Source organism: Heloderma suspectum, chromosome 5, assembly GCF_057233095.1.
Source record: "Heloderma suspectum isolate Gila_16-S chromosome 5, 16-S_ref, whole genome shotgun sequence".
NCBI classification, from domain to species: Eukaryota; Metazoa; Chordata; class Lepidosauria; order Squamata; family Helodermatidae; genus Heloderma; species Heloderma suspectum.
The window spans coordinates 28,926,160-28,953,097 of record NC_139462.1 but is presented as its reverse complement, the minus strand read 5'-3'; the positions used below and the strand labels follow the sequence as shown (position 1 = coordinate 28,953,097).

The following is a 26,938-nucleotide window of genomic DNA, read 5'->3' as shown; positions in this document are numbered from 1 at the left end:
CCATCTGCAGTGATCTTGGAGCCCAAGAAAATAAAATCTGTCACTGCTTCCATTTCTTCCCCTTCTATATGCCAGGAAGTGATGGGGCCAGATGCCATGATCTTCGTTTTTTTAATGTTGAGTTTCAAACCAGCTTTTGCACTCTCCACTTTCACCCTCAACAACAGGCACTTTAGATCCTCTTCGCTTTCTGCCATTAGGGTGGTATCATCTGCATATCTGAGGTTGTTGATAATTCTCCTGGCAATCTTAATTCCGACCTGTGATTCATCCAACCCGGCATTTCTCAGGATGTACTCTGCATATAAATTAAATAAGCAGGGCGACAATATACAGCCTTGTCATACTCCTTTCCCAATTTTGAACCAATCGGTTGTTCCATGTCCGGTTCTTACTGTTGCTTCTTGACCCTCCTATAGGTTTCTCAGGAGACTGGTAAGATGGTCTGGTACTCCCATCTCTTTAAGAATTTGCCACAGTTTGTTGTGATCCACACAATCAAAGGCTTTAGCATAGTCAATGAAGCAGAAATAGACGTTTTTCTGGAATTATCTTGCTTTCTCCATGATCCAGCGAATGTTGGCGATTTGTTCTCTAGTTCCTCTGCCTCTTTGAAACCCAGTTTGTACTTCGGTAGTTCTCAGTTCACATCCTGCTGAAGCCTAGCTTGTAGGATTTTGAGCATAACCGTGCTGGCATGTGAAATGAGCGCAATTGTGTGGTAGTTTGAACACTCTTTGGCATTGCCCTTCTTTGGAATTGGAATGTAAACTGACCTTTTCCAGTCTTGTGGACACTGTTGAGTGTTCCAAATTTGTTGGCATATTGAGTGCAGCACTTTAACAGCATCATCTTTTAGGAGCTTAAATAGCTCAGCTGGAATATTGTCATCTCCGCTAGCTTTGTTGTTACTAATGCTTCCTAAGGCCCACTTGACTTCACTCTCTGGGATGTCCGGCTCAAGTTCAGTGACGGCACTATCATGGCTATCAGGGACATTCAGATCTTTCCTGTATAGTTCTTCTATGTATTCTTTCCACCTCTTCTTAATCTCATCTGCTTCTGTTAGGTCCCTGCCTTCTTTGTCCTTTATCATGCCCGTCTTTGCACAAAACGTTCCCTTGACATCTCTGATTTTCTTGAAGAGATCTCTAGTCTTTCCCATTCTATTGTTTTCCTCGATTTCTTTGCATTGTTCATTTAAGAAGGCCTTCTTGTCTCTCCTTGCTATTCTCTGGAAATCTGCATTCAGTTGGGTATATCTTCCCCTTTCTCCCTTGCTTTTCGCTTCCCTTCTTTCCTCAGCTACTTGTAAAGCCTCATCAGGCAGCCACTTGGCTTTCTTGCATTTCTTTTTCTTTGGGATGGATTGAGTTGCTGCCTCCTGAACAATGTTATGGACCTCCATAGTTCCTCAGGCACTCTGTTGATCAGGTCTAATCCCTTAAATCTGTTCCTCACCTCCACTGTATATTCATAAGGGATATGATTTAGGTCATACCTGAATGGTTTAGTGGTTTTCCCTACGTTCTTCAATTTAAGCCGAAATTTTGCGATAAGAACGTCATGATCTGAGCCACAGTCAGCTCCAGGTCTTGTCTTTACTGACAGTATAGAGCTTCTCCATCTTTGGCTGCAAAGTACATAATCAATCTGATTTCGATATTGACCATCTGGTGATGTCCATGTGTAAAGTCGCCTCTTGTGCTGTTGGAAAAGAGTGTTTGCTATGATCTCTTGGCAAAACTCTATTAGCCTTTGTCCTGCTTCATTTTGTACACCAAGGCCATGCTTGCCTATTATCCCGGTGATTTCTTGACTTCCTACTTTAGCATTCCAATCCCCTATGATGAAAAGGACATTTTTTTTGGTGTTAGTTCTAGAAGGTGTTGTAGGTCTTCATAGAACCGATCAACCTCTGCTTCTTTGGCCTCAGTGGTTGGGGCATAGACTTGAATTACTGTGATGTTGAATGGTTTGCCTTGGATTCGTATTGAGATCATTCTATCATTTTTGAGATTGTACCCCAGTACTGCTTTTCCCACCCTTTTGTTGACTATGAGTGCTACTCCATTTCTTCTAAGGGATTGTTGCCCACAGTAGTAGATATAATGGCCACCTGAATTAAATTCGCCCATGCTTGTCCATTTTCGTTCGCTAATTCCCAAGATGTCGATGTTCAGTCTTGCCATCTCATGTTTGACCACCTCCAGCTTACCTTGATTCATTGATCTGACATTCCAGGTTCCTAAACAATATTGTTCTTTACAGCATCGGACTTTCTTTTCACCACCAGACACATCCACAGCTGAGTGTCCTTTCGGCTTTGGCCCAGCCGCTTTCCTCTTTCTGGCGCTACTTGGAAATACCCTCTGCTCTTCCCCAGTAGTATATTGGACACCTTCCGACCTGAGGGGCTCATCTTCTGGCGTCATCTCTTTTAGCCTTGTGTTACGTTCCATGGGGTTTTCTTGGCAAGGATACTGGAGTGGGTTGCCATTTCCTTCTCCAGTGGACCACATTTTGTCAGAACTCTCCACCATGACCTGTCCTTCTTGGGTGGCCCTGCACGGCATAGCTCATGGCTTCACTGAGTTACGCAAGCCCCTTCGCCACAACAAGGCAGTGATCCATGGTAGCCCTATTATTTGTTGTTGTTGTTGTTGTTATTTTCATGTCTATACCACCCAATAGCCAAAGCTCTCAAGGCGTTTCACAACAATTGATAAGATAAAATTCAATTGCTACCCATTGACCACCACTTTCTTCCCCTTTTACTGTTTTTAGATGGCTGTAAAGTGATCTGGCTTGTTTCTCATGTTCCAGCAGGTGAAGGGGTCTTTCTGGAGACCTTTGGAGCAAGCTGGAGTTTGTGTGTGTTGGGGGGGGGGTAAAGACACTATTCCTGTAATCCCATGAACTGAGCTCATTTCCTTCCCATTAGTGCTGTTCAGCTTGCTCCTGTCTTGCCCCCTCACAAGCTTAAAAAGCAAACCTCAAAAAGAGCTATTTTCTGTGAGGTTTGAACACTCCTGAATGGGGAGGGGGATGATCAGGGTGAACTTTACTTTATTGGAGATTGCTCTACTTTATTTGTGAGTAAACATGCTGCCACCAGGGGATTGCCTTGCTTGTGAATAAACATGCAACTGCTGCATGGGGAAATGGGTTGCCCTGCCTTAATTATGAGCAAACATGCAGCTGGCATGCAATGGGTGACTGGATGGCTTCTGCGTAAGTAAGCATAATACTGAGCTGCTCCCTGTTGCTTTCTTGGGCATAATTCTGAATAAAAATGCTTACAAATAAGCTGGCAAAAATGAGTAATAACACAGATGGGTAGAACGGAAATAAAAATTAATTCAAAAGGCCCTCCCCCTTTCACTGTAGCCACACCCCCTTCACTGTAGGCCCAACCCACCTCTGGAACATGGCCCCTGGGACCCTTCCAAGATTATCCTGCAGAATGAGTTTATCTATCTCTATTTATTAGTACGAATGCTGGTTAAATTCATATGAATACATGAACCCAAATGGAACATTCAAGTGAAGCGATTCAAGTGATGGTGTTCTCTTGACCATTCAAATTCACTTAAAAACATACTTATCTCCATATAAAATTACTATCTTAAGGGTACATCCACTATACCTGTATCTTGGGTGAATGATTGCATAGATTATGGGATTGTAGATTGCAGAAGCTTTGGCGATAACAGCAGGCACAGATTTAGAATATGGAGTTAAGATCCTGGCATAGCTAGAAATAAGAAAAAGGAACCAGAAAACTATTTTTTTAAATAAAGGTTTCATTAGTTAAGCACAAAACTGTTTGGATTTTTCTTGGTGTTTGTGAGGCTGCAATGTTTTAACAAACATGTTTGGGGGAGGGGAGGAATCCTATTTCTTAAGCATATTTTCCTGATATTAAACCTCAGGTTTTCTGAGGAAAGACTGATTACTTCAGTGGGAGGAATCACGTCCAGCATCAAGGGCCAGACTTGAGAACTCTCAACACCTGCTGTTTTCCAGTGAATGTATGTATTTTAAATGCCTTTAATTATCCTAAATGTCTATCATTTTCATGAATAGGGCGGGTTCCAAACAAACATTGGAAGACATTTTATGTTGTGAATATTGGGGGTTTGACCAAAATATGATAGTTATCTATAAGTGATTACCCATATGCAAACAGCAGGGTGGATGGGTGCCAAACCACACATGCATTATTCATCTGAAATGTGTAGGAGAATAGTGCATCAGGTTCCATTTTCTCTGCAGAAATATTTCAAGGGGAAAAAATGCACCTCTAACTAGGAGTCTACTTTAGCTTCTGTCTATAGATGTCACTCCTTGCAGATGACAGCATGTATTACAGTTAAGCCTCATTCACAGAGCAAACAAGAGAGATTCATGCTTTTACCATTGACGTTTCAGGCTGGATTGCTTCCCCTCCCCCACCTACATCCTCTTGATCTGCTCTTGACTGAAATGGCTTCACTGGCGGCTTGCCGCTTACCCTGCCCATGCTATCAGAGTAACACAAGCATATGGAGACCAGGACAGGACAAACACTATGATAGCCACAAAGGCAATTTTTGCCAGCTTCCATTCACTCTTTATGGATTGTGAGACAGAAGATTTCCTGCTATAGGTTGATCCTAATTTCTGGACATTCCTGTGAAAGAAAGAGCAGGAGATATTTCAGTGAGTAAGAATACGTGCATCCAGGTCTGGTGTCAGCATCCAGTACCCAGTGGTGCTAATGCCAGCCCCACCCCCAGCTGATGCCAAGCTATCTTTTAATTTTTTTTTCATTTTTAATGGTCCAGTATTGTCAAGAAAAGTGGCTGCTGCTGCCAATATCTTCCTAATCTCCATTGCCTCTGGGACCCACCCATTCAGGGGCAGAGGCCTGGGGCACTGAGGGTAAGAATGTTGAGTGCAGTGGCAGCTGTAGAAATGCCTCATTCAGCATTTCTCTCTAAAAAGCTGGGCTGAAAGAGTATTGGGCAGCTAAAGTTGCATGCTTTCACCACTGCTGCTCCCACCTCCATAGCTCCCCACTGCCTGTCCCCCTTTGCCCTCTGGTAAGCTCTGGAGGAGCACATCAGGGAGCTCCTTGTCTTCCCAGTGGAGGGCACCTCACCCAGGTCACCATCAAGCCTGTCATTGGCCCTGTATTCTGCATGTGACTGATATTGCTAACAATATGCATGATGGGACATTGTTTCTCTTAGCACAGCACTTTAGAAAAAAAGAGAAAGAGAACATACATGTGTGTCCTCTGATTTGTATTTAGTTTCTTCCCTAGCCTTTAGAATATACTGATTTCATCCTCCACTGTGAGGTAGCTTACTCTGGTAGTAGCTTTGGATGTTACATCAATGCATGTGTGTTGGGGCAGACAGGGGAGGATAGGAAGTGCAATTGATTTGTACTCCCTATTGTCTACGTTCTTTGTAATATCTAAAATGGAACTTCTGCAACCCCTTCATGATGAGATGTGCAACCTCCCAAGACGTATCTCCCTATGAGCAGAGATTCTAAAGCTCTATTTGGACATTGCAAAAGATGCATGCAGAAGAAGCAAACATAACATTATTTGTGGTTTTTCAACCCAGTTCTATGAAGCTTGAATTCTCCCATTGCCTCTGGCAATGAAAATCACCTAGTTTACCCTTCATCTGCATTCTCTTGGACCAATACAATAATTATTACCCAGCTGTCCATTGCAAAGCTTTATTTGAAAAACGTGACTGAATCAAGGGCCAAACTTTGCTAATCATCAAGGAAAGGACAAAAAGACAAGGAATGCGCCCCCCCCCCCCGAATAAAACAGACATTTCCTTTTATTTATCACCTTATCTCATCAAGGAAGTCTTGGATAAAGACATAAGTAGCATGAAATCTCAAATTTTGTTAACACATAAGAAACCTATAGAATGATCATCTGTGAGAATATATTTGACTTCCAGACAAAGAAACGTTTTTCAGTGCTCTGCTTACCTGCTGGTACTTCTTACTGCCAGAAACATGAATATATAGCAATGGAAGATTATGATAAGAGGGATGAAGAACACACAGCAACATAACATCATGGTATAACTTCTGTTTGCTGGAGAATAGGTTACATAGTCCCATGTACAAGAGATCATCAAACCCTCAGGTATATAGGAACCTAAGAACAATGAACAAGCTCATTATACAGTGCATAAATAAGGACATAGGAGCCTGTCAGTTAAGAAGGAAACAGCAACGCTACACCATAGGAAGTAGCATATTAGTCTGCTGCAGTAAACATTTATTCATTTATTGTGGCATAAGCTTTTGTTGGCCAGAGGCTACTTAGTCAAATATAGCTATCTCAGCCTTCCCCAACAATGGTGCCCTCCAGATATTTTGGACTTATTTATTTATTAAATATTTAGTACATGTCTATACCGCCCAATGGCCAGAGCTCTCTGGGCGATTCATAACAATTAAAACCACAAAATACAGCATAAAATACAATATAAAAATTTAAAAGTTTAAAACTACAGTATAAAAGTAACACCAAAACAAAACCTAGCAGCAATGTAGATATTTAAAATACATTAACAGATTTAAAACAACAGAACTAAAACCTCAGAGCTAAAACAGAACTAACGTCTTCAACCAGCATGGCTGGTGATAAGGAATGCTGGGAGTTGTAGTTCAAGACATGAGGTTGGGGAAGGCTGAATCTTGTGCTTCTAGTGTACTGTGACCTGACGTTATGCATGTTTACTCAGAAGTAAAGTTCAATAGAAGATACTCCCTAGAAAGTGTGTCTAGGGCTCATTTCTTACTGATGTGGGCACCACCATTTCCGACAGAAGGCTGGGGGCTCTTGTGTTTGAATGTTCTTCCAGATCACCCTCCCTACAAGCCTCTTTCCCCTGGCATCCAGTTTACTATGTGTTGCTTGTTGTTTTTTAAAAGAGGAGCATTTATTTATATATGAACCTATACAAATGTTAAGGTCCTGTCCTCTGGCTTGTTACTAGAGGTTAGATTGACAGGGCTTTTTCAATAGTGGCCACCACAATTACATAATGCCTTACCCAGTGAACTATGCTATACCCCCTATATATCAGCTATGAGACCTGATCTGAAAAAAGTTTTGGACTGATTTTAAATTGGTTTTGATGTTTTGTTAATTACTGTGCTTTGAATTAGTATGTGTTTCACTGTAACATTATTTTGTTCTGTCCTTTCATATGTGAGCTGGCTTGCAATAACTTGTTCTTGAAGTGAGGATGTAAATTATATAAGGGTGCAAACCTGTGGTCTCTGGAGGGCATCCCAGGGGCCACAATCCTGCAGACCTTCCCTGCCATGGGAAGGGAGGGAGTTCTGCCTGTGGCGATCCTCCCTTGCCCAGCAGTGAAAAGCTCTGCTGCTGTGGCAGCTCTACAGCGATACAGGCAAAAAAGGGGCATTCCAAGGGTGGATCAGAGGATTGGATCCAAAGTCTTCTCATTCCTAGACATACTCCTGTATGGGGCAGAAACTATGCCAGCCCTGGAGCTGGTGTAGTTATTTTGGGAGGGATTAAAAAAAAAGCCTGGAAAAATTTTCCTCTCTGGGGAGAGGAAAAAGCCACCACTCCCTGCCTTCTGCCTTTGCCAGGGTTTAGGATGTGGCGGCTCCTCTGCAATTGTCTCTTTCCCTGCTGCTGGGATTGTTTTGCCCATAAATAAATGATGTGCAGTCCTCTCAGAAGTAGACTCCATTTAATTCAACGTGGTTTACTCAGTGGTGTAGTGGTAAATGTTGAAGTTAAGGCACTCATCATGACAGTCTCCATAGCCACGCCCCCAAGGAGAGTCCAAAAATGGAGGCCGCTGTGTTGATCCATGTCAACAAACCAGTTTTATCTTCACTAGGAGCAGGTCTTAATACCCATCAATTGCCCAAGAACCAGACTCCCCAAAGTACTTTGCATTACAACAGGGAACAATATATTGTTAGGAAAATTAATTTCCCCCCGGCCATTGTGAGAATTGCAGCTAAGCTCAGAGGGAACAGGGAATTCTAAAGTGAGTGGCAGATGATGTCAGCACTCCTGGCTCCTCTAAACCACTGGATTTGCTCTCAAATGTAGGACTGCAGCATTAGTCAAGCAAGCCCTCACTTACAATCTCATAGAATCATAGAACAGTAGGGTTGGAAGGGGCCTATAAGACCATCAAATCCAACCCCTTGGACTTGCCCATCTGTAGTGGTACATCCCACATATAGGCTTACCTTGGGAGAAGTAGACCTGGGTTTGCTGACCTAACTGCTGTTCAGCTCAAGTTCCTCCTGGAACATGCCATATGAATTCTACTGTCTAAAGCTGCTAAGTAGCCCGCCACTCGGGTGGGTCTATCTTATTAAGAATAAATGTATTATGCACAAGTAATCAGAAAACTGTCAGTCTTCCATGGGCATCCCTTTTAAAATTTTCAAATGTTCATACTAAATTCTTCCTGGGAAGGCAAACAGCAGAAATATGGTCAACGCCTATTCCTCATACAGATTTGATAACCTTTATTAATAAGGCTTATCTGCATGTAGCAGCAGGTACTGCCATTTAAATTAAGAGTCTTTCAGGGCTTCTGTAACAGGGTCATTTCTTCTAAATGAAATCATAAATCACTGATTCATGTTTCTATGAATGCTGGACTTTCAGGAAGTTACACCATAGAAGCAATTTCAAATAGCCTATTTATTTATTTATTTATTTATTTATTTCCAAATTTGGAAGTATATAAATATATTCCAAAACTGTAAGTAGATTTTGTTCAGTGGATATTTGTCTAGAAACCTTGGTTCAATTCCTTATTTAGCTGTGGACTCCTTGCTTCTGTAAATGGGAAATATTATACAAATATATCTCACAGGTTATTGGAGGAGAAGTAAAACAAAATTGTGAAACATATTGCATGTTAAAAAGTGCTATGCAGTCACCTTTTCCTGATATAAATGAGCTCATCCCCACATAAATAATCCTTCAGACAGCTAGTACAGCAAAAGTCTTAGGAATTGTTCTGTTTATCTCTATGTGCACATAGATGCAACTCAAGACTCCCTGCTGTTCTACAACAACTTAAGCCTAGCTTCCTCCTTTTGCCCCCCCCCCCCCACACACATACACCTTCACAATTTGCTTGACAGATGTATTGGCCAGCACATTGAACAGACTCTGTAGTCTGTCTTCCCCCTCCACCATGCTTGGAGGTGGGCTATCCAGATTTTTGAATTTTTAAAGTGCTTTAGGTATATTCATTAAATTCAGAGTGGAAGGGGGAAATGAATTGGGTGACTCAATGGTCTACAGCAGGGGTGGGCAACTGTCCAGAGGCCAATCCCCCTGTCCTGACCTGCTGTGGGCTGTGCTCCCACCACTGCCAAAAAAGAGAGAGGGGGAAGTCAGATTCAAAGGCTCTGTAGCAGCAATGGAGGCTTAGAACAGACAAATTTAGCTTGAAAAATGTAGCCCCCAAATTTTGGTGGCAACCATGTCTCACCCCCCCTTTTTTGGGAAAAATATTAATAGGGGCAAAAACAGCTACACTAGGGGGTGGCAGGGGTCATATGCTGTCTGTGGGCTATGTATTGCCCACCACTTGTCTACAGCCCATCAGTGCTGTGCACAGTGGCTTCTGATGCAGTCAGGAAGAACAGTTTTCTTCTGAGCTCCATCTGGGAAGAGAATATTATACATCTTATTATCAAAACGCAGTGAGTTCAGTTCCATTGCAGTCCCACTGCTAAAATGATGTACACCAGGATGTTCCCTCATATTCCTAAAGTAAATCATACCAGGACTTTGAATAGCTACAAAAATCCTTGGCAGACTCAGCAATACAGAGTTCAGTCCGGCCTGTATGTGCTACCACACAGCTAAGCCAAATTGTATGCTTTCCATAAGTATATAGCAAAGAGAAGAATAAACCTTCTTTCATTGCTGTTTACAAATAGCAGAGAGATTGCAGAAAATCCCTTCTTTTAACCCAGCACCAGATGTTTTCATACTGAAAGAGAGACAGAATTAATGAGGCTCTATGTCAACTCAGCACTCTGCTGTTGGGAGGCTGCATTCAGAACTGGGCCTTAGTCATTAAATGCCTCACAAGACAACCCTGATGACATTTCTTAATCTTGCCAATGTTTAGTAATATTATTGGATACCTTGATTAAAATATCTGGTCTGTAGATACACAAGAAGCTAAGCATTGGCAAAATAAGTTCAGTTTAAGGCAGAAAAAAAGATGCCAATACTAATTAGAAAAACAACAACCTGCAGACAGGATAATAATCTAAAGACATTAAGGGCGCAGTCCTATGGCCACTACTCAGTGGCTAGACAGCCATAGGATAGGTTGGTTCCTGGAGAACCGACCCCCACCTCCTCCCGCGCCGCCTCATAGGCAGCATAGATCGGCCCCGCACTCCACTCTTGGAAAAGCAGCATGGAGTGGCAAAAATGGGGCATTCTCGGGGGTGGGCCGGGGCAGGGAGGTCGAAAATGTCAGTATGACATATCCTATGTGTCATCCAGCTGCCACTTCTTGCACTCCGAGATCCCGTGGCTAGACAGCCAAAATCGGCCGTCTAGCCATGAAAGCAGGGTGGGGGGATCAAGGAGGAGATCCGCTCCTCACACTCCTCCCGCCCTGCACTAGATAGGAGGTCACCCCCGGGGTCGGAGGTGACCGTCGATCCACATACGACTGCTCCCTAAGTGCAGCTCTAGTTAACTTCATTTTTATTGCATATAAAATGAGGTATCTGAATTCTTTAGTGTCACAAAATCTTCTTTGCTTGATGAAACCAATTGAATTAGTGTATATATACAGTAATCTCAGTATAACTTAGAATATTCAAAAGGGAATCTGTCTTTTTAAAGACAAGCCAGGAAAGTAACTTAGAATTTAATTGAAGCTTTTTTCCTTGTTCCTATGACCCAACATTACCAATTATCACCAATTATCCATCACCAATTGGGAAAGTAGAGTAAAATCAAATCAGATATAATAGTCGGTTCTTCTTCTTATAATATTACACTGGCCTGGTTTGCATACAACCTGAACCTATGGTTTATTTAACCTATGGCTTGTTGCCCTACTCAGGGTTTGTCTGGCAGATGACTGAACAAACCATGGTTTGTTTTCTCTATTTATTTATTTTTTATTTAAAACATCTGTATCCCTACAAAGCCCTATATCATTAAGATCTCAGGGCGGTGTACAGATACAATCAGTGTAAACAATATAAAACAATAAATAATGCAAACAGCTAAAAACGTATTAAACCATTAAACAAGCTAATACCAATTAAAATCTAAAACAATAAAATATTTAAAACAGTGTGTTACTTTAGGGAATGCATTTAGCCCTCAAAGGCTTTGGTAAAAAGCCATGTTTTTACTTGGCGCCGAAATGAATCCAGTGTCTGTGCCAATCGGGCCTCCAAGGGGAGGGCATTCCACAACCGGGGTGCCATAGCAGAGAAAGGCCCTATCCCACGTCCCACCATAGTGTGTGTCTCGCAGTGGTGGGATGCAGAGGTGGGCCCTTCCAACAGAACTCAGTCCTTGGGCAGGCATATATAGGGAGAGTCACTCCCTCAAATATCGAGGTCCCAAGCTGCTTAGGGCTTTAAATGTCATCACCAAAACCTTGAATTCTGACCAGAAGCGTATTGGCAGCCAGTGCAATTCCTTTAAAACTGGTGTTATATGATTTTTATGAGATGTAGTCTAGCTGCTGCATTTTGCACTAGCTGCAACTTCCGAGTTGTCTTCAAGGGCAGCTCCATGTAAAGTGCATTGCAGTAGTCTAATCAAGAAGTTACCAATGCATGTACTACTGTGGCTAGGTTATCCCTGTCCAGGAAAGGCCACAGCTGGTAGATCGGCTGAAGCTGGCCCCAAGGACTCTGGGTCACGGAGTTCACCTGGAGCTCCAGTGACAGGGATGGATCTAGGAGTACTCCCAAGCTACACACCTGTTCAATCCCTAGGTTGCTTGTTTCCATCCTCCCTCACCTGTATCGCAGTTGCCTCTATGATACAGTACTACAGTTGTTTAACCACTGCCTCTGTAGCCTAGAGAAACAACCCATGAACACCCCATGGTTCTGGCTTCATATGTAACAGCAACCCATGGTTAAACAACCGAGAGTTACAACCCAACAACAAAGTATGAGTTCTCTTTCTGAGTTGTTTGTGGTTAACAAACCATTTTTTTTTTTTTAATGTGGCCACCTTCACACATCATGACAACCCAGAATTCAACAACCCATACCATGGGTTAGCATTATGTGCAAACCAGGCCACCGAGATAGTGATCCATAGCTTTGTAGCAGAAAATCCACACACACACACACACACTTTCATGTTTACACCACATCACTCCATGGCAAGAGCAATTCAAAGTGGCTTACTAATCAAACATATAAATCAGATTTTTTAAAATCCTAACAACAAAACAAACAGGAGTAAGCAGTAATCAATTCTATTTATCCAGCAGCTGTCTTATTGAGAAACATAGGGAATATCTACAGTTGAGTGATGATGCATCCTTTGACAGGATAGGTATCGACATAGACCTGTTAGTCTACAAGCCAATTCATTCAGATTGAGTATACCTGGAAAATAAGAATAACTCCACTACAACAGAAATAGAATTACCAACAATAATGTCCTAGAAACATTAATTGAGGATGCATTTGCTAATGTCACTAGACTATTCCACACTTATATAACAAATCGAAAACAGTACACACAATCTAGCATTCACAGTGCAAGGGGTAAAAAAAAGAGAGAGAGAGAGAGAATAAGTAACATACTCCAACCAAAGAATGGGCACACACTCCATCCCAGTGAGTAGAGCCAAACAAAGACAATGATTATGCATGAGCGCTTCTTTGAAGTTCTTTTTATGGACTGCAGAGGCTTAGTAATCACACAGTAGCGATCAACTGAAATAGCTAATAAGGTCATCATCGAGGTAATTCCAAAAAGTGCCCCACAAAAAGCATACAAGTTACAACCTAAAGCAGAAAAGGGAAAGCATAATATTTTAGTTTTCAAATTAGGAAGGGTGGGGGAAGTAAAAAACAGAACAAACCATACATATCTTTCACAGCTGACATACTAAATGGTTATTTGAATACAGTAGTGAGCAGATAGGGTACCTTGTGATCCCCTTTTCACATAATATTCTTCAGTTTATGGTTAGATTCCTCCTGCCTAAAGAAGGTGATACCTGTCAGGGTGGAAACTGAGCCAATAGGACCCCAGAGCAGTTCTAATTCTGAGGAGGAACAGCAATCTGTGGGAGAGGAGCTCGCTCATCTCTCACAAGCACAGCAGCTGGCAGAGATTCCTCCTGCCAGCATTCCTGGGATAGATAGTGACCCTGGCAGCGAGACAGTGCTGGAGGGGGGCTTGCTGGATGCTTGGCGCAGATGCAGGGAGTGATGACAGATGGAGGGCGCGGAAAGGAGGCATAGTGCTCGTTTGTCGCACAAGCAACGGTCGCGTCCCGAGGACCCAAGGGAAAGAGGGAGGATCTTTCCCTAGCCCATAAGTTCAGAGTCTTCCCGTGATTCTCCTTCAAGCGGGGACCAACTGCCTTACCTGGAGCTTAGGCTACTCTGCTATCTTTCCCCAGGGCTGTTCTTTGCTTAGTTGCTGGTGATTAGTATCTGAGTCATTAAGTTGTAAAAGGAATAAAGCCTTGAAAAGAATCCTTTTCATCTGTGTCTTGAGTTGGCTATTGGAGGTGACTGTAAGAGGCAGCTAGGGCGCTCCTGACAATACCTAACCACTTCGGATGAGATCACAGCACCAGCTTAAAGATTGCCTACAATGGCCATGTTCAGAGGATAATATCTTGGCTTAGGCTGAGGTATGAAGGAGACTTTTACCTTTATGTGAGCTGTGATTAAACCAGGATGCCTCTAATTAACCATAGTTTCCCATTTTATCTGAACCAGGGAACTATGGTTACTAGCTTCAGAACAAGCCAGGATATTAAACCATTGTTTGAAGTTGGGTTAATATCCTGGCTTGTTCCACAGCTATTAACCATGGTTCCCTGGTTCAGATAAATTGGGAAACTATGGTTAATTGGAGGCTTTCTGGTTTAATTGCAGCTTGCAACAAGGGAGGAATATCGGGACTCCATGCACGTATCTTAGCTCAATCCAATCTGGGCCAGTGTATTTACAAAAATGTATAGCAGACGTCAGACTTATTGGTCTTACCTGGTTCTTTACTAAAACCCCAAGATCCACCAACTACAGCCAGGTGCAAAAGACATACACTTAGACTTAAAGGGTGCCTCTGAGAACATTCTAAGCCTGCGAATTTGTTTTCAGTACCAGAACTGAACTGAGGTTAACAGTCCTTTCACACAAGAGTCCACACTTGGTTACCCCAAGCTTCAGCAGCCTAATTATGGTGGGGAAAGTCATTTTGTTAATGCTATTATTAAATAATTGGGAGTCACAAACCCCTGCCAGTCTATTGAAAATCACCCAGAAATCTACCAGTAGATTCCAACCTACCATCTGCCCACCCTCAGACATATAGGATTAAAATATATATTTAAACAGCGAAGTGTTATCTTACTATAGACAGCAGCTGAGCTTAATTTGTTAATGGAAAAATGCTGCAAAGAAAATCCAATACAATTAAAGTTACATTTTTCCTAGAATGCTGCCTAGTGTAATGACCAATTTTAACCAATTTTAAAAACATGTGTTCATTATTCTGAAGAGAGAGAAGTAATCCCAAACCTTGCTTTGATATCTCAAGAACTTAAAAATTGTTGAGATTGTTGCATTCCTTGACAGTTTTAAAAATAATGAAGATAAAAAGCAGCCAGTACCATTTATTTTCTGGTTCAGAAGAGACACAATTTACATTTATTTGATCTAAAATGTGTAAGAGAGACAGCAAGTTGTTTCTCACAAGTCTATGCAATATCATATAAATGGCATATAGTGGAAATAACTAAGAGTTGGAATAATTTGGTATATATAGTTGTAATGTTGGTTCTAAAGAAGATGGACAGACTTTTCACACTCTGTGTGCAGCATTATTTTAAAACAGGGATAGCACTGACTGCCTAGCAGGCATACATGATAAATTAGTATGTGGTAGTGCTTAGAGCATTCTACATGGGATCACTGAGGACCCTAGAAAGATTTTTACACGTCATTCTAAAGCACTGCTTCTAGGGCCAAAACAGACATTACTTTAAATCTGTGTCTAGCAGCTGCGTTGTTTCATTTTACTCTAGGGTTGGTTCAGGGGGTGTGATTTGGATTGGGATCCTAGCGTGGGGATAAGGGGGCATTTAAGATCTCGATTGGGCCCCCTGGGCCTATGCTAGATTAAAAATGAACAAAAGAGGCAGCTACTAGTCACAGATTTAAAGTAATGCCTGTTTTGGCCCATAGTTCCATGGAAATCTGGCTCCATTTTCTGGGTGAGTAGGGATGAGATTTAGCCAGAGTATTTCTCCTCTGGGTCTCACACATCTCAGGATAATATCCACATCCTTCCTATCCCAAGGTCTCAGGGTTGACCATAGGCAAGAGCCTGAGATGAGCTGAGAACCAGGAGTTGAGACACGGGATCAGGGTGAATGGTTGAAACCAGAAATCAGGATTGGAGAGCAAGTCAGTAAAAAAGGACAGGCCATGAAGCAGAACCAAAAAACAACCATATTATACAAGAGCTCAGGACTGCCACATTGCTCAGGCAAAAGCTGAAACAGGAAGCTCTCTTACACCCCTTTCTGTCCAGGAGAATCCAGTCACCAGGCTTGAGGGTACTTCACCCCCTAGGGTAGATGCTGCAATCTGCAGTTCAGGGGCTCTCCATACGTGGCAGCCACAGATCCCAAGACTATCAAGTCTAGACAGGTTCCCATCCGGCCTATAAGCTTCTTCTGCTGTTATCTCTGATTGGAGACAAGATGGTACTTAAAGGCCCAGCATTTGCGCTGCCCTTTGCAGGTATGAATGCTGTTGTATAAAACTGAGCTGCCCTTTGCAGGCATGAAAGCTATTACATAAAACTGAGCTGCCCTTTGCAGACATGGACCCTGTTGCACTGGGGCTTACTCCTGAGTAGGTGTGCATACCTGCAAAGAATTGAGCTGCATTTTGTATGCTTGTTGGGAAAATGTCCAAACTGGTAAATATTGCAACTGGCCCTGCCCACTTTGCTTTCCCTGTTGTTGTCCCTGCCCCATGCCCTTAGCCCTGCCCACTGGTGGAATGTGGCCCCTGAGACCCTCCCCAAATTGGAATTCAGCTCTCAGATTGAAAAATGTTCATCATCCTTGGTAAATACCGAAAGCATTCTTTATAATCAAGGGAAAAACAACCCTGTACCTGGCTTAGTAAGAAGAAAAACTTCTGTCCATCATCATTCATGGTAACTGGTCTTACACAATTAAGGGTGCAATCCTATCCATGTTTAGACAGAGAAAAGGTCTACAGGTCCTAGCATGTCCCAGCCAGCATTGCTGGCTGGGGCATGCTGTGAGTTGTAGGCCTTTTCTCTGTCTAAGCATGCATAGGATTGTGCCCTTAGTAGGTGTGTGATCATTGTGTATTTCTTAATGCTAGCTGTTGATTGTTTTCATTCAAAAGAAGCAACAGAAAGGAGGAACTGAACTTACAGACAGAAGAATTCAGTAACTCTTAAACAGAACCTGTTTGTTGGACATGGCCACTAACAGATTCCAACAACCTTATCACGCAACAAACAGTTAACTTCATGCCCAAGACAAGTTTCATAGAAGGGGGAGAAGCTCAGATGCAAAACAGTACTGGGAAAGTACCTATGTCTCCAAGTACCCATTCTTTGTGCATGCTGTTGAGAAAGCAGATGGGAGCTTGAGTTGCAGACATCAGGAAATCACTTGCTGCTAAATTCATTATGAAATAGTTTGGCGGAGTCCTCAGCTTCTTGTTGCTTAATGAGCATCATCATGATGTTTAAAATGGGAAAGAGAAAGAAAAATTCTCAGTTAGTTTCCCTATTGTTATAATTCAGTTCATAAAATAAATGGACTCAAACTCTTTAAGCTGTATTTTTAGTGTTTTGTCAGAACAAAATGCAACATTTTGAAATGAAGTATACAAAGGAGAAAATAATTAAGGGACCAGTTTCTTCTCATTTTACAAGTGACTCCAAATGTTTTTGACTAATGAATGTCAGTATTTCCTTCCAACTTTCAGTGTACCAATTGAGAGATCATTCTTGATTCCCTCCTTTTTATAAACTAGGCTTATAAATAGTTGTAGGACTTTTTTTCTGTCTAAACGTGCATAGGATTGCACCCTCACAGTCAGAAACTACAATTGACTCAGCTATTACTACTTTTGGTACCCAAATTCTATAACATCCTCGAAATGGCTTTTTTTCTTAGATAAAGAAATTTTGTAAAATGTATGATATGCTGAAAGGAAATTTTGACTTGGTTAAAATAACTGCATGCATGACATTCAGAACCAGGCTGAGCTATATAGTAGTGTAACACTACAGGGTGCTAATATCATCACTGACTCAAAAGCCTCATGACAATTTGGGGTCCAGAAAGTACATTCTCCTTAATTTCTTCTGACTTTTCCACACTAGTCAATCACATTTTTTTTGAAGTAGCCTTTCATGCAGTTCCAGTATAACAGCACAGAGAAACAAGAATTACCAAGGCTTGGGGAGAGCAGTCCTATGGTCCCTAGAGACTGTCCCAGGGACCACAGGTTTATTTGTAGTCCCCTCTCTGAGTCTGTAGACACTGCTATGACCTCAGAAGGGGGACTCTGGAATCCAATCCCTCCCCACTTGCCTGTCCCTTTGCAGCCACTGTGGAAAGAACGGTGCACCTGCATTATGAGGCTGCAAAAGCAGCCTTGGAGGACCTCAGAGAGGTCTGAAAGGGGGCATTGTGGTGGATGGGGTGGGGAGGGGAGGGGAGGGGAGAGAAGAGGCCAGGATACGAGAAATCCTATGGCCTCTCCAGCCCAGTTCTGCCCCTGTCAGTGTGCCTCTGCCAGATGGGCTCAGGAAGAAAAAAACAAAGGAGGAGAGACAAAAACTGCCTCTACCGATTCTGCTGCTCAGCTAGCAGCAGCCTGGCAGGGTACTGGATATTTGGAAGCCTTTGACATCAGAGGCTTCCATCCAACAAGGATTGCATCCTAAAAGAATTATGTTTGATGTTGTGATGTGACACCAGAAATATATATAAAAGCCAACTATGCTTTCACTTTCAGTGGGGGAATTCAAGAGCCGTGTCAGATGAAAATGGACAGTTTGTTTCACCACCTGAAGAATCATCACCTGGACAAAACACATACACACAGAAGTAGATCCTGACCTATTATATATGGAATCAGAAAAAATGTTTATGAAACCTGGCTATTTAAAATTCTGTAAAATATCTTATAGAAGTGGTTAATTTGGCCAGCATAGTTCTATTGGACGTTGTACTTATTACTGAAGCAATAACACTGTAAGAGAAACTTGCAGTGTGTGTTGCATACAATATACAGAGACTAAGACCTTGTTCACAGTTATGTGCAAATACCAGCATGTGGGAGCAATCTAATACTGGAGCAGAGAATTTGCATGAGATCACAGAACCCCTTCCAATATTAAAAAAGAAAGAAAATCACATCCTGTTCACAAAGGAGTCTTTATATTGTGTAAGTTACCTTTCCTGACATTGGCTGGGTTCACAGGATCAGCAGAGGAAACTACGCAGCATGGATTGTTTCCCCTGTCCCTGCATGTGCCCCTTGTGCGCCCAGCATTTGCTCAATTACCCACACTGCATTGTGGGTTGGTGTGTCATCCAACCCTGGTGCACAGTGCAGCGGGGTGGCTTCCAACCATTCCCACAACCACTACTACAAGCTATGATTTGTGGAGTGGGTTAGAAGTAGGGATGTCTGGTGCAGGGAAATCCGGCTTTCTTGGGGCTCCACAGAATTCCCTGGAGCCCCTGGCTCAGCTTGCCTTTGCTAGCCAAACTGCAGGCTTCTCACTGGAACTCGTGGCTTTCCAGCTGTGGTGGCAGCTGTTCTCAAGTCTCTCCTCCTTGCTAGGCCCAAGCAGGGAGAAGGAGAGACCTGCACACAGCAGCCGGCAGTGGGCAATTTGTCATAGTTTTAGACACAAAATAAAATGGATTCAGCATACAAGCCTAACACCAGACATTCAGGCACATTCAACTACAGAAATGTATGGGCTGTTTCAACTATAACGTTGCTGATCTCATCTCTATGTGACAAGGAATCTCCTGCTCCTGAACGAGGGGATTCCAGATTTGAGTATGAGGTGTCCTTGATCCTGCAGGGAAGTGCAAGAGTCAGATCTCTCAATCTCCCTCCATGTGGAGGGCAGAAGAGGGAAGTATTGACAGAACAGCTCCTCAAGCTTTTTATTTTCCCTTCTTCAAAGATGTATAAAAATGTCCTTTATGTTTATCATGAACCTGTTAAAACTACCTACCTGTAAAATGCATAGAGGACAAGGAGGTTTCCTGTAATTCCAATACAGCCAATTACAAGAACACAAGAGCCTACGGTGTAAAGAACATGATCGGGAACATCTACTTTTGTTTGGTGTTGAGTTCCCAGATTCTGTGTCTGGAAGACAAACAGTAGAGGAAACAAAGTATTGCCAGAATCAATGTGGTTTCACTGAAGGAAATTATTAAAGCATGTAAAACAACATTATCTCCCACAACTATTGTGGTATTTGAGTAAAACACAATAATTACAGTGTGTAGTATACAGCCTCCTTCTTCTAACATGAAAAAGACAACTAGTATGCTTCTAGAGAAAAGCTGGCATTGACTCAAATAATGTGCATGACCATACTTTAAGAATCCCTTAAGGTATATAGTTAGATCTGGAAAAGGCCTCAGGGCTCACATGGTTCCTACTTGCCCCTCATCACTTCCCTTCATTAGGTAGTATCCAATAGGGCAGTGAGTATGCGGCCAACCCTGCTGGCCTGGTCCACGTACACCCAGCCCCACTTGCCCAGGTCCATGCATGGCCCCTACGATGTGTGGCCACAATATAGCATTTTCGGGGGCAAGCCCCAACGTATAAGAAAACACTGGTTTCTGGAAGGGGTGCAACCTGCCCTTCCAGCAATCAGCATTTTTGCGTGCGTCAGGGCATGCCTCCAGAAATGCTATATTGTGGCTGCGTGTGGACCTGGGCTGGCAGGGCTGGGCATGCATGGACTGGGGCCTAGCGGGGCTGGCCTCACACACCGGCCCTATTGAATACTACTCAGTATGCATAGGAGGGAGATCCCAGAACTCTTTACTTGAATTACTTGAACTCTGGATATCCTTATATAACATAGGTGCAACTTCCATGGTAAGAGGTATCTCAAGTTCAAATAACTATGGTGTGTCTTAGTTTGGATATTGCTTTGTATATGGGGTGAAAGGAAAGGGATTGGGTCAGGAAGAATCATGAAGCCCAGAAGATCACTGCTTCCTAGCCCACAGTGCAGAGTGAAGAACACCTAATTAACCTGCTTTTTAGCCTGAGCAGATCAGACATAAGATACAAATGAAGCTGGCCTCCCTCTCAAATAAAAAATAATATAAAATACCACAAATTGATGACATGTTTTGATCATAGAATCATAGAATAGTCGGGTTGGAAGGGGCCTACAAGGCCATCGAGTCCAACCCCCTGCACAATGCAGGAATCCAAGTCAGAGCATCCCTGACAGATGGCTCTTCAGCCTTGTCTTGAACGCCTCCAGTGTGGGAGAGCCCACCACCTCCGTAGGTAATTGGTTCCATTGTCGTATTGCTGTAACTGTCAGGACGTTTTTCCTGATGTTCAGCCGGAATCTGGCTTCCTGTAACTTGAGCCCCAAACTTAGTCTCATTTGAAGGGATAGAACAACCCCCTGCTCAATGCAGGAAGCCTGATTCCCAGGTGGTCGCCCATCCAGCTACTGACCGGGGCTGACCCTGCTTGGATCAGACATGGGGCCATTGAGAGCTGTGAGCATGGTGGGCATCATCATGGTGATGATGATAATAATGATTTTTTAAAAAAAATTGTATACCAGTCTTAAGCCTATAGATTCAATGGTGGTGAACAGCAAATATTTCATAGAACAGTAATATACAGTAAAGGAAAGGTTCCTCCTGTGCAAACACCGAGTCATTGCTGACTCCTAGAGGGTCACTGCTTTTGCTGGCGTTTTCATGGCAGACTATAGCAGGGTGGTTTGCCATTGGCTTCCCCAGTCGTGACTACCTTTCCCCCAGCAAGCTGGGTACTCATTTTACCGACCTCGGAAGGATGGAAGGCTGAGTAGACCTGAGCTGGCTACCTGAAAACCAGCTTCCGCTGGGATCGAACTCAGGTCGTGGGGAGAATTTCGGTTGCAATACTGCCGCCTATCACTCTGCGTCACACGAGGCTCGATATACAGTAAAACCTTAACATTAATGATAAAATGAAGCAACAGCGAAAACATACAGCAGCCCAAGACATTTCTCAAATAAAAATAAAAATGTAGTAGCCTGGAGCTGAAAAGAAAATAATGTAGGCATCAGGTACACCTTTAGGAAGGGCATTCTAGAACTGGGGTGCGACCACTGAAAAACCCCGTCCTTCGTTATTGCATCATGCACTTCTGATAAGGAAAGCACTTGGAGGAAAGCTTCAGCAGAACTCTTCTGATTAATTGATTTGGGAACAAGGATTAATAATCCATATATTGTTTGTTTGTTTGTTTCAGTGGTCCTAGAGGCAGCCTCAGGTACAACCTGAAACCATCACATCACCTGGTTCAGCCTAATTTGAATGTCTGCAGCCTCTTAAGACTCTGACCATGCTGACTTCATGATTTCAACATCAAATCAGCCTTCCCTCCCTCCTCCCTTGGCCCCACCCTTCCTTTTATAACATCTTGCCTGATGAAGATGTCTAGAGATCTCAAAAAATGTGCCATTTTTGTGACCCTGAGTTAGCCTAATAACGTATTACCCTACTATGGATTTGGCATTTTTCTTATGGCCAACATGGCTACTTCTGCTTTTTGTGTGACTTGGAGATTTAATAAGCCATATATGTTACATAAAAACAAAGAAAGATTAACCTTTATCACACAAATATCTTTGGAAAGATATCTTAGGATCAATAGAAAAAAACAGACATATAAACTTAATAATATTGAAATATCTTATATGTAACTACAGTTTTGTACTTTTCTTTTAAAAAAAATCACAAATGTTCTTTGCTCCTAAATACCATCTGATCATTTCTTATCTTTGTTATTTATTTAAAATGAACTAAAATGATATGTAAAATATATTATATATAGCAGAGACATAATGATTGTATAAATCATATACAGAGACACTGATATTCCTTTGAGCAACCTAGCTACAAATTAGATTTTTGGGTTACAGGAAATTGTATACTTTGAAACTAGGTTGTCAAAAATTTATTATAGAAGACTGTTGCCAGACTAGATAGTGCCTCATTCACTATAAGGTCATTACCAGGGAATAAAATCAAACTTCAACAGGTACAGCAACAAAACCAAAACCCTGCAAATCTTTTCTTGTCCTTCAACTAGGACAGAACCTAAATAATTACATAAATGTTTCTGCTGAACCCAAATTGGAAGAGAACAAAAAGAAAACATTTCAGATTATTTGTTCAGAATAAGTATTGAACTAGAATGAATGAATGAATGAATGAATGAATGAATGAATTTAGAATGAATTTATTATTGTGGTATACTCACAAGCCTCACATAGACTGAATCTGGGACACCCAAAACTAGTATCTCGATATTATAATTTTGAGGTTTATTTGGGCTTCTGTAATCAGGTATTTAGGGGCCGCGGTGGCTTAGTGGTTAAGACGCTGAACTGCAGACTGGAAGGTCGGCAGGTCAGCAGTTCGAGACCCGAGTGCTGCGTGACGGAGCGAGCTCCCGTCTTCAGTCCCAGCTTCTGCCAACCTAGCAGTTCGAAAGCAAGAAATTGCAAGTAGAGAAATAGGTACCGCCTCGGCGGGAAAGGTAACAGTGTTCTGTGCACCTCGGTGTTCAGTCATGCCGGCCACATGACAACGGAAGCGTCTTCGGACAGCGCTGGCTCTTTGGCTTAGAAACGGGGATGAGCACCGCACCCTAGAGTCGGACACGACTGGTTGGGGACACCTTTACCTTTACCTTAATCAGGTATTTAAAGTCTGCGAAGCAACAGACAGGAGGCTACTGTGTTTCAGGCTGGAAGTCAGTTCCTACTGTGAAGATGTACAACTTCTTAGACAAAGCTGATGACAGAAAACCCATTAAGGAGGGAAAGACAGAACAGTTAATCTGTAGCACTAGGAGTAGTCTGTCTGGAAGCACAGCCAGTCTCTGTAATTGCTGACGTTGTTGATGAAACACTTTCTTTCCATTCTTTGGCCTATACATCAGAACATATGTAGTTGTTTAACCAATTACAAAAATAAATAAATAAGGGAGCAATCCTATTCAGATAGGTGGCCGCCTCCAAACTTGGAGGCAACCGCCTATCCAATGCAAGGCAGAAGAAGCACAGAGGGGATCATTCCCTCTGTGCTTCAGCTGCCCTGCATTTTCTGCAAGATAGCCAATTTTGCCTGTCTAGCCGTGGGGGGGGGGCAGTGGGGGAGGAGGTTGCTGTCCGACACATTGGATGTGTTGTACAGACATTTCCACCGACCCCACGCCAGAACGCCCCCAGACACGCCCCTGTTCAGCTGCTCCGCACTCCTCTTGAGAACATGGAGGACGGGCCTGTTGTGCGCTGCCTCCGAGGAAGCATGGAAGTGGGGGGAGGTTGGTTCCCGGAAAACAACATATCCTAAGACAGTCTAGCCACTGTCTACCGGCCATAGGATTGCTCCCTAAATAGACCCATTAATTTATCTCAACTCATGTTGCTAATTCAGCTTCATTATGTGAACTATCTTTAAATGTTAAATATTGAAAATTAGCCATGTAAACTAGTTTAGGTGTGCCAAACTACTTAGTAAACCCCTCTTGGTTTGAAGCAGAACAGGATTAAAACAATTTTGGGGTTAGCCACGCAGTATATATCTAACCCCAAAGCTTATTTTAAAAAAGGAAACCCACTTTGAGAATGAACTTTCCCAACAACAACATGGCCCAATTCACATGGGTTAACTCATGATGTGCTGCAGTGTGTGCTGGGCGTGTTCCACAGCCAATTTGAATATTCAGCCCCCCATTGCCACAGGATGTCTTAACCTGGACACTATAGCTTAATCATGAGTTAACCCAGTTAACCTACAATTACAAGTTAGTTTAACTGTGGGTTGTTTAGCCCACAATTAACCTATAGTAACTGGGTTTGGATGTCATGCAGCAACCCCAATCCAGGGTTGAATATTCAAAAAGGCTGGAGAATGTGAGGGATTAAGCCAGGATTTTCTGCTGTTACATGCTAACATCCCCTATATTGCTCCCTGTTGAAATGCAAAGTATTTTGCTGTGGCTTGGTCTTGAGTGGGTAATTAAGCTTTACAGAACAGCTGCTCCTGGAGATAAACCTGCTAGAACTCATTTGTGGATATGGATCTACACAGCTGCCTTTATTTTTGGACTGTCCTTGGGAGCATAGCTTTGGGGATTGTTATGAGTGCCTACACTTCAAAATTTAACCCTACACCACTGACTATATCCAAATAGCTTTATATCCCTATTGGGTTGCAAACAGGCCCAGCATCCGCACTTAGAACTGTCAGGCACTGGGAGCCACTGGGACCCAACAATCCTAATAGGGTCCATTGACACTGATGTTTGCTTAGGCCCTCCTGCCCACCAGTTCTCCTGGCTGGCAATGACTGGGCCATGTTAGATCTCCTATAATGCTCTTAAGTGGCTGGTGCAGCACCCCTCTGGTATACTGTGGGAGGACAACATGGTGGGCAGCTTCCCAAACCCTGCTGCTGTTGCCACTAGGTAAGCCCATGGCCAGCAACCAGTGGGGACATCCTTTGACAGAGACCTTCTCAAACCTGGTGCCGGTCCTTAACGACTGAACAACAACAATCAATAAAGGTTATATTGTTGTTTAGCTGTTCTCCGAGTTCTCTCTCTCTCTCTCTCTCTCTCTCTCTCTCTTTTAATACATCAATATTTTCCACTTAAACTCAGGAAAGAGGTTTTCTGAAACTGCATTTCTTCTTAGAAAACATACAAGTTGGGACTGCCACAAAATATTGCAGTGTATCTGCCAGGGGAGTTGCAGTGGTTGAAGAGACAAAGGAGACAAAGGAGACAGAGGCTAAGAGGTAAGTGGGTTGCAGGAAGCCCAGGGCGCTGCCCTTTATCCTTCTGACTGGCTGTGAGCTCACCAGGAGCTTCTGAGAGCTCCAACTGAATTGGAGGGGTGTGGCCTGAGTACTCCCAGCAGCTGACTGGGCGGGAAGCTTCAGTCTGTTTCCCGCCTCCCAGCTGAGCAGAGCAGAGCAGAGCAAGCTGCTCCAGCTGGTCCAGGGACTACAGAAGCAGGCAAGCTCCCAGAGAGCGAGCGACCAAAGCGAGCGGACAGGGGGAGCAAACAGGAGTTGGCCAGGGGAGTTCGGCAGGGGAGGTCAAGGGGGAGGCCCCTAACATTTTTTTTTATTTTTTTTTACTAACTTTTTTTCATTTATTTGTCTTGTAACACACACTTTCACACCAGTGGGACTCTGCTTTTAACCTCTACTGAGTAGAGGAGCAGGCACAGGCTAGTCTAGAACAATCACAAAGCTAGACACAAAAAGGGAAAAGAGGCTATGGAAGGACAAGACTCTCCAGTGGTGGTGACCTGCAAGGTGTGTGCAATGTTTGTTTTCTTGCCTGAGAACAACATGGCCTACACCTGCAACAAGTGCAAGTTGATCACGCTGCTGGAGGAAAAAGTAAGTGGACTGGAGCGGCGACTGTCAACCCTCCGGGGAATAAGAGAACACGAAGAGTTCTTGGACAGAATGGGGGAACTACAGCAGCAAAGGGCAGACCAGAAGCTTGAAGAGCAACAGCAAGATGAGGCAGTGGGAAATGCTGAGGTGAAGAAAGATGGAGTAGAGGATACTCCTTGGAAAACGGTGACAGTTAGGAGAAGAAGAACTAGACGCCACTCTGCACCAGTGGAAGCGGTGGAGCTGTGGAACCGATTCCAGGTACCTGCGGATGAGACTGGAGGACAGCCTGCAGAGGAAGAATCACAGGGGAACCTGCATGAGAGTGAGCAAGAGGCTAAAGGTCAGTCAAACAGAGGCGATGAAACCCAGGCCTACAAGAAGAAGAAGAGAAGAGTGGTAGTAGTGGGAGACTCCTTGCTGCGTGGGATCGAGACCCAAGTATGTCGCGAAGACCCGTGGACTCGCCAGGTATGTTGTCTCCCGGGAGGACAGATTAGAGACGTGACTGAAAGGTTGCCTGCACTCATAAAGCCCACTGACAGGTATCCCTTTCTTCTCATCCATGTGGGAACAAATGATACCGCCAAGCGGAGCTACGAAGAGATCACGTCAGACTTTGAAGCTTTGGGAAGGAAACTCAAGAACTTTGGGGCCCAGATAGTTTTCTCATCCATCCTTCCAGTAGTTAGAAGAGGGATAGAAAGGGAACGAAAAATACTCCGGGTGAATGACTGGCTACGAAGGTGGTGCCGACGAGAGAGATTTGGATTCTGGGACCACGGGCTATACTTACTGGAAGATGGGCTGTTGGCTAGGGATGGGTTGCACCTCACAAAGGCTGGGAAGAATGTGTTTGGCCACAGCATGAAGAACTTCATCAGGAGGGCTTTAAACTGAATCCTACGGGGAAGGGAGATGTAATGTTGGGGGTAACAAT

General features: G+C 43.2%; 1 protein-coding gene across 2 annotated transcripts in view; it reads right to left on the bottom strand.

The window, feature by feature from the left end:
* Positions 1–26,938, bottom strand: part of LOC146343725 (melanopsin-like) — a 68,375-nt gene that overhangs the window by 15,923 nt on the left and 25,514 nt on the right. Inside the window, exons 2-7 of one of the 2 annotated variants that reach the window (XM_084855640.1) lie at positions 19,553–19,689; positions 16,875–17,008; positions 12,859–13,062; positions 6,007–6,178; positions 4,517–4,675; positions 3,650–3,757 (exon numbers count right to left, since the gene is read on the bottom strand). In XM_084855640.1, the coding sequence (XP_084711766.1) occupies positions 3,650–3,757; positions 4,517–4,675; positions 6,007–6,178; positions 12,859–13,062; positions 16,875–17,008; positions 19,553–19,689 (914 nt within the window). The remainder of the gene's footprint in view (positions 1–3,649; positions 3,758–4,516; positions 4,676–6,006; positions 6,179–12,858; positions 13,063–16,874; positions 17,009–19,552; positions 19,690–26,938) is intronic. The other variant, XM_084855642.1, reaches the window with a different exon arrangement.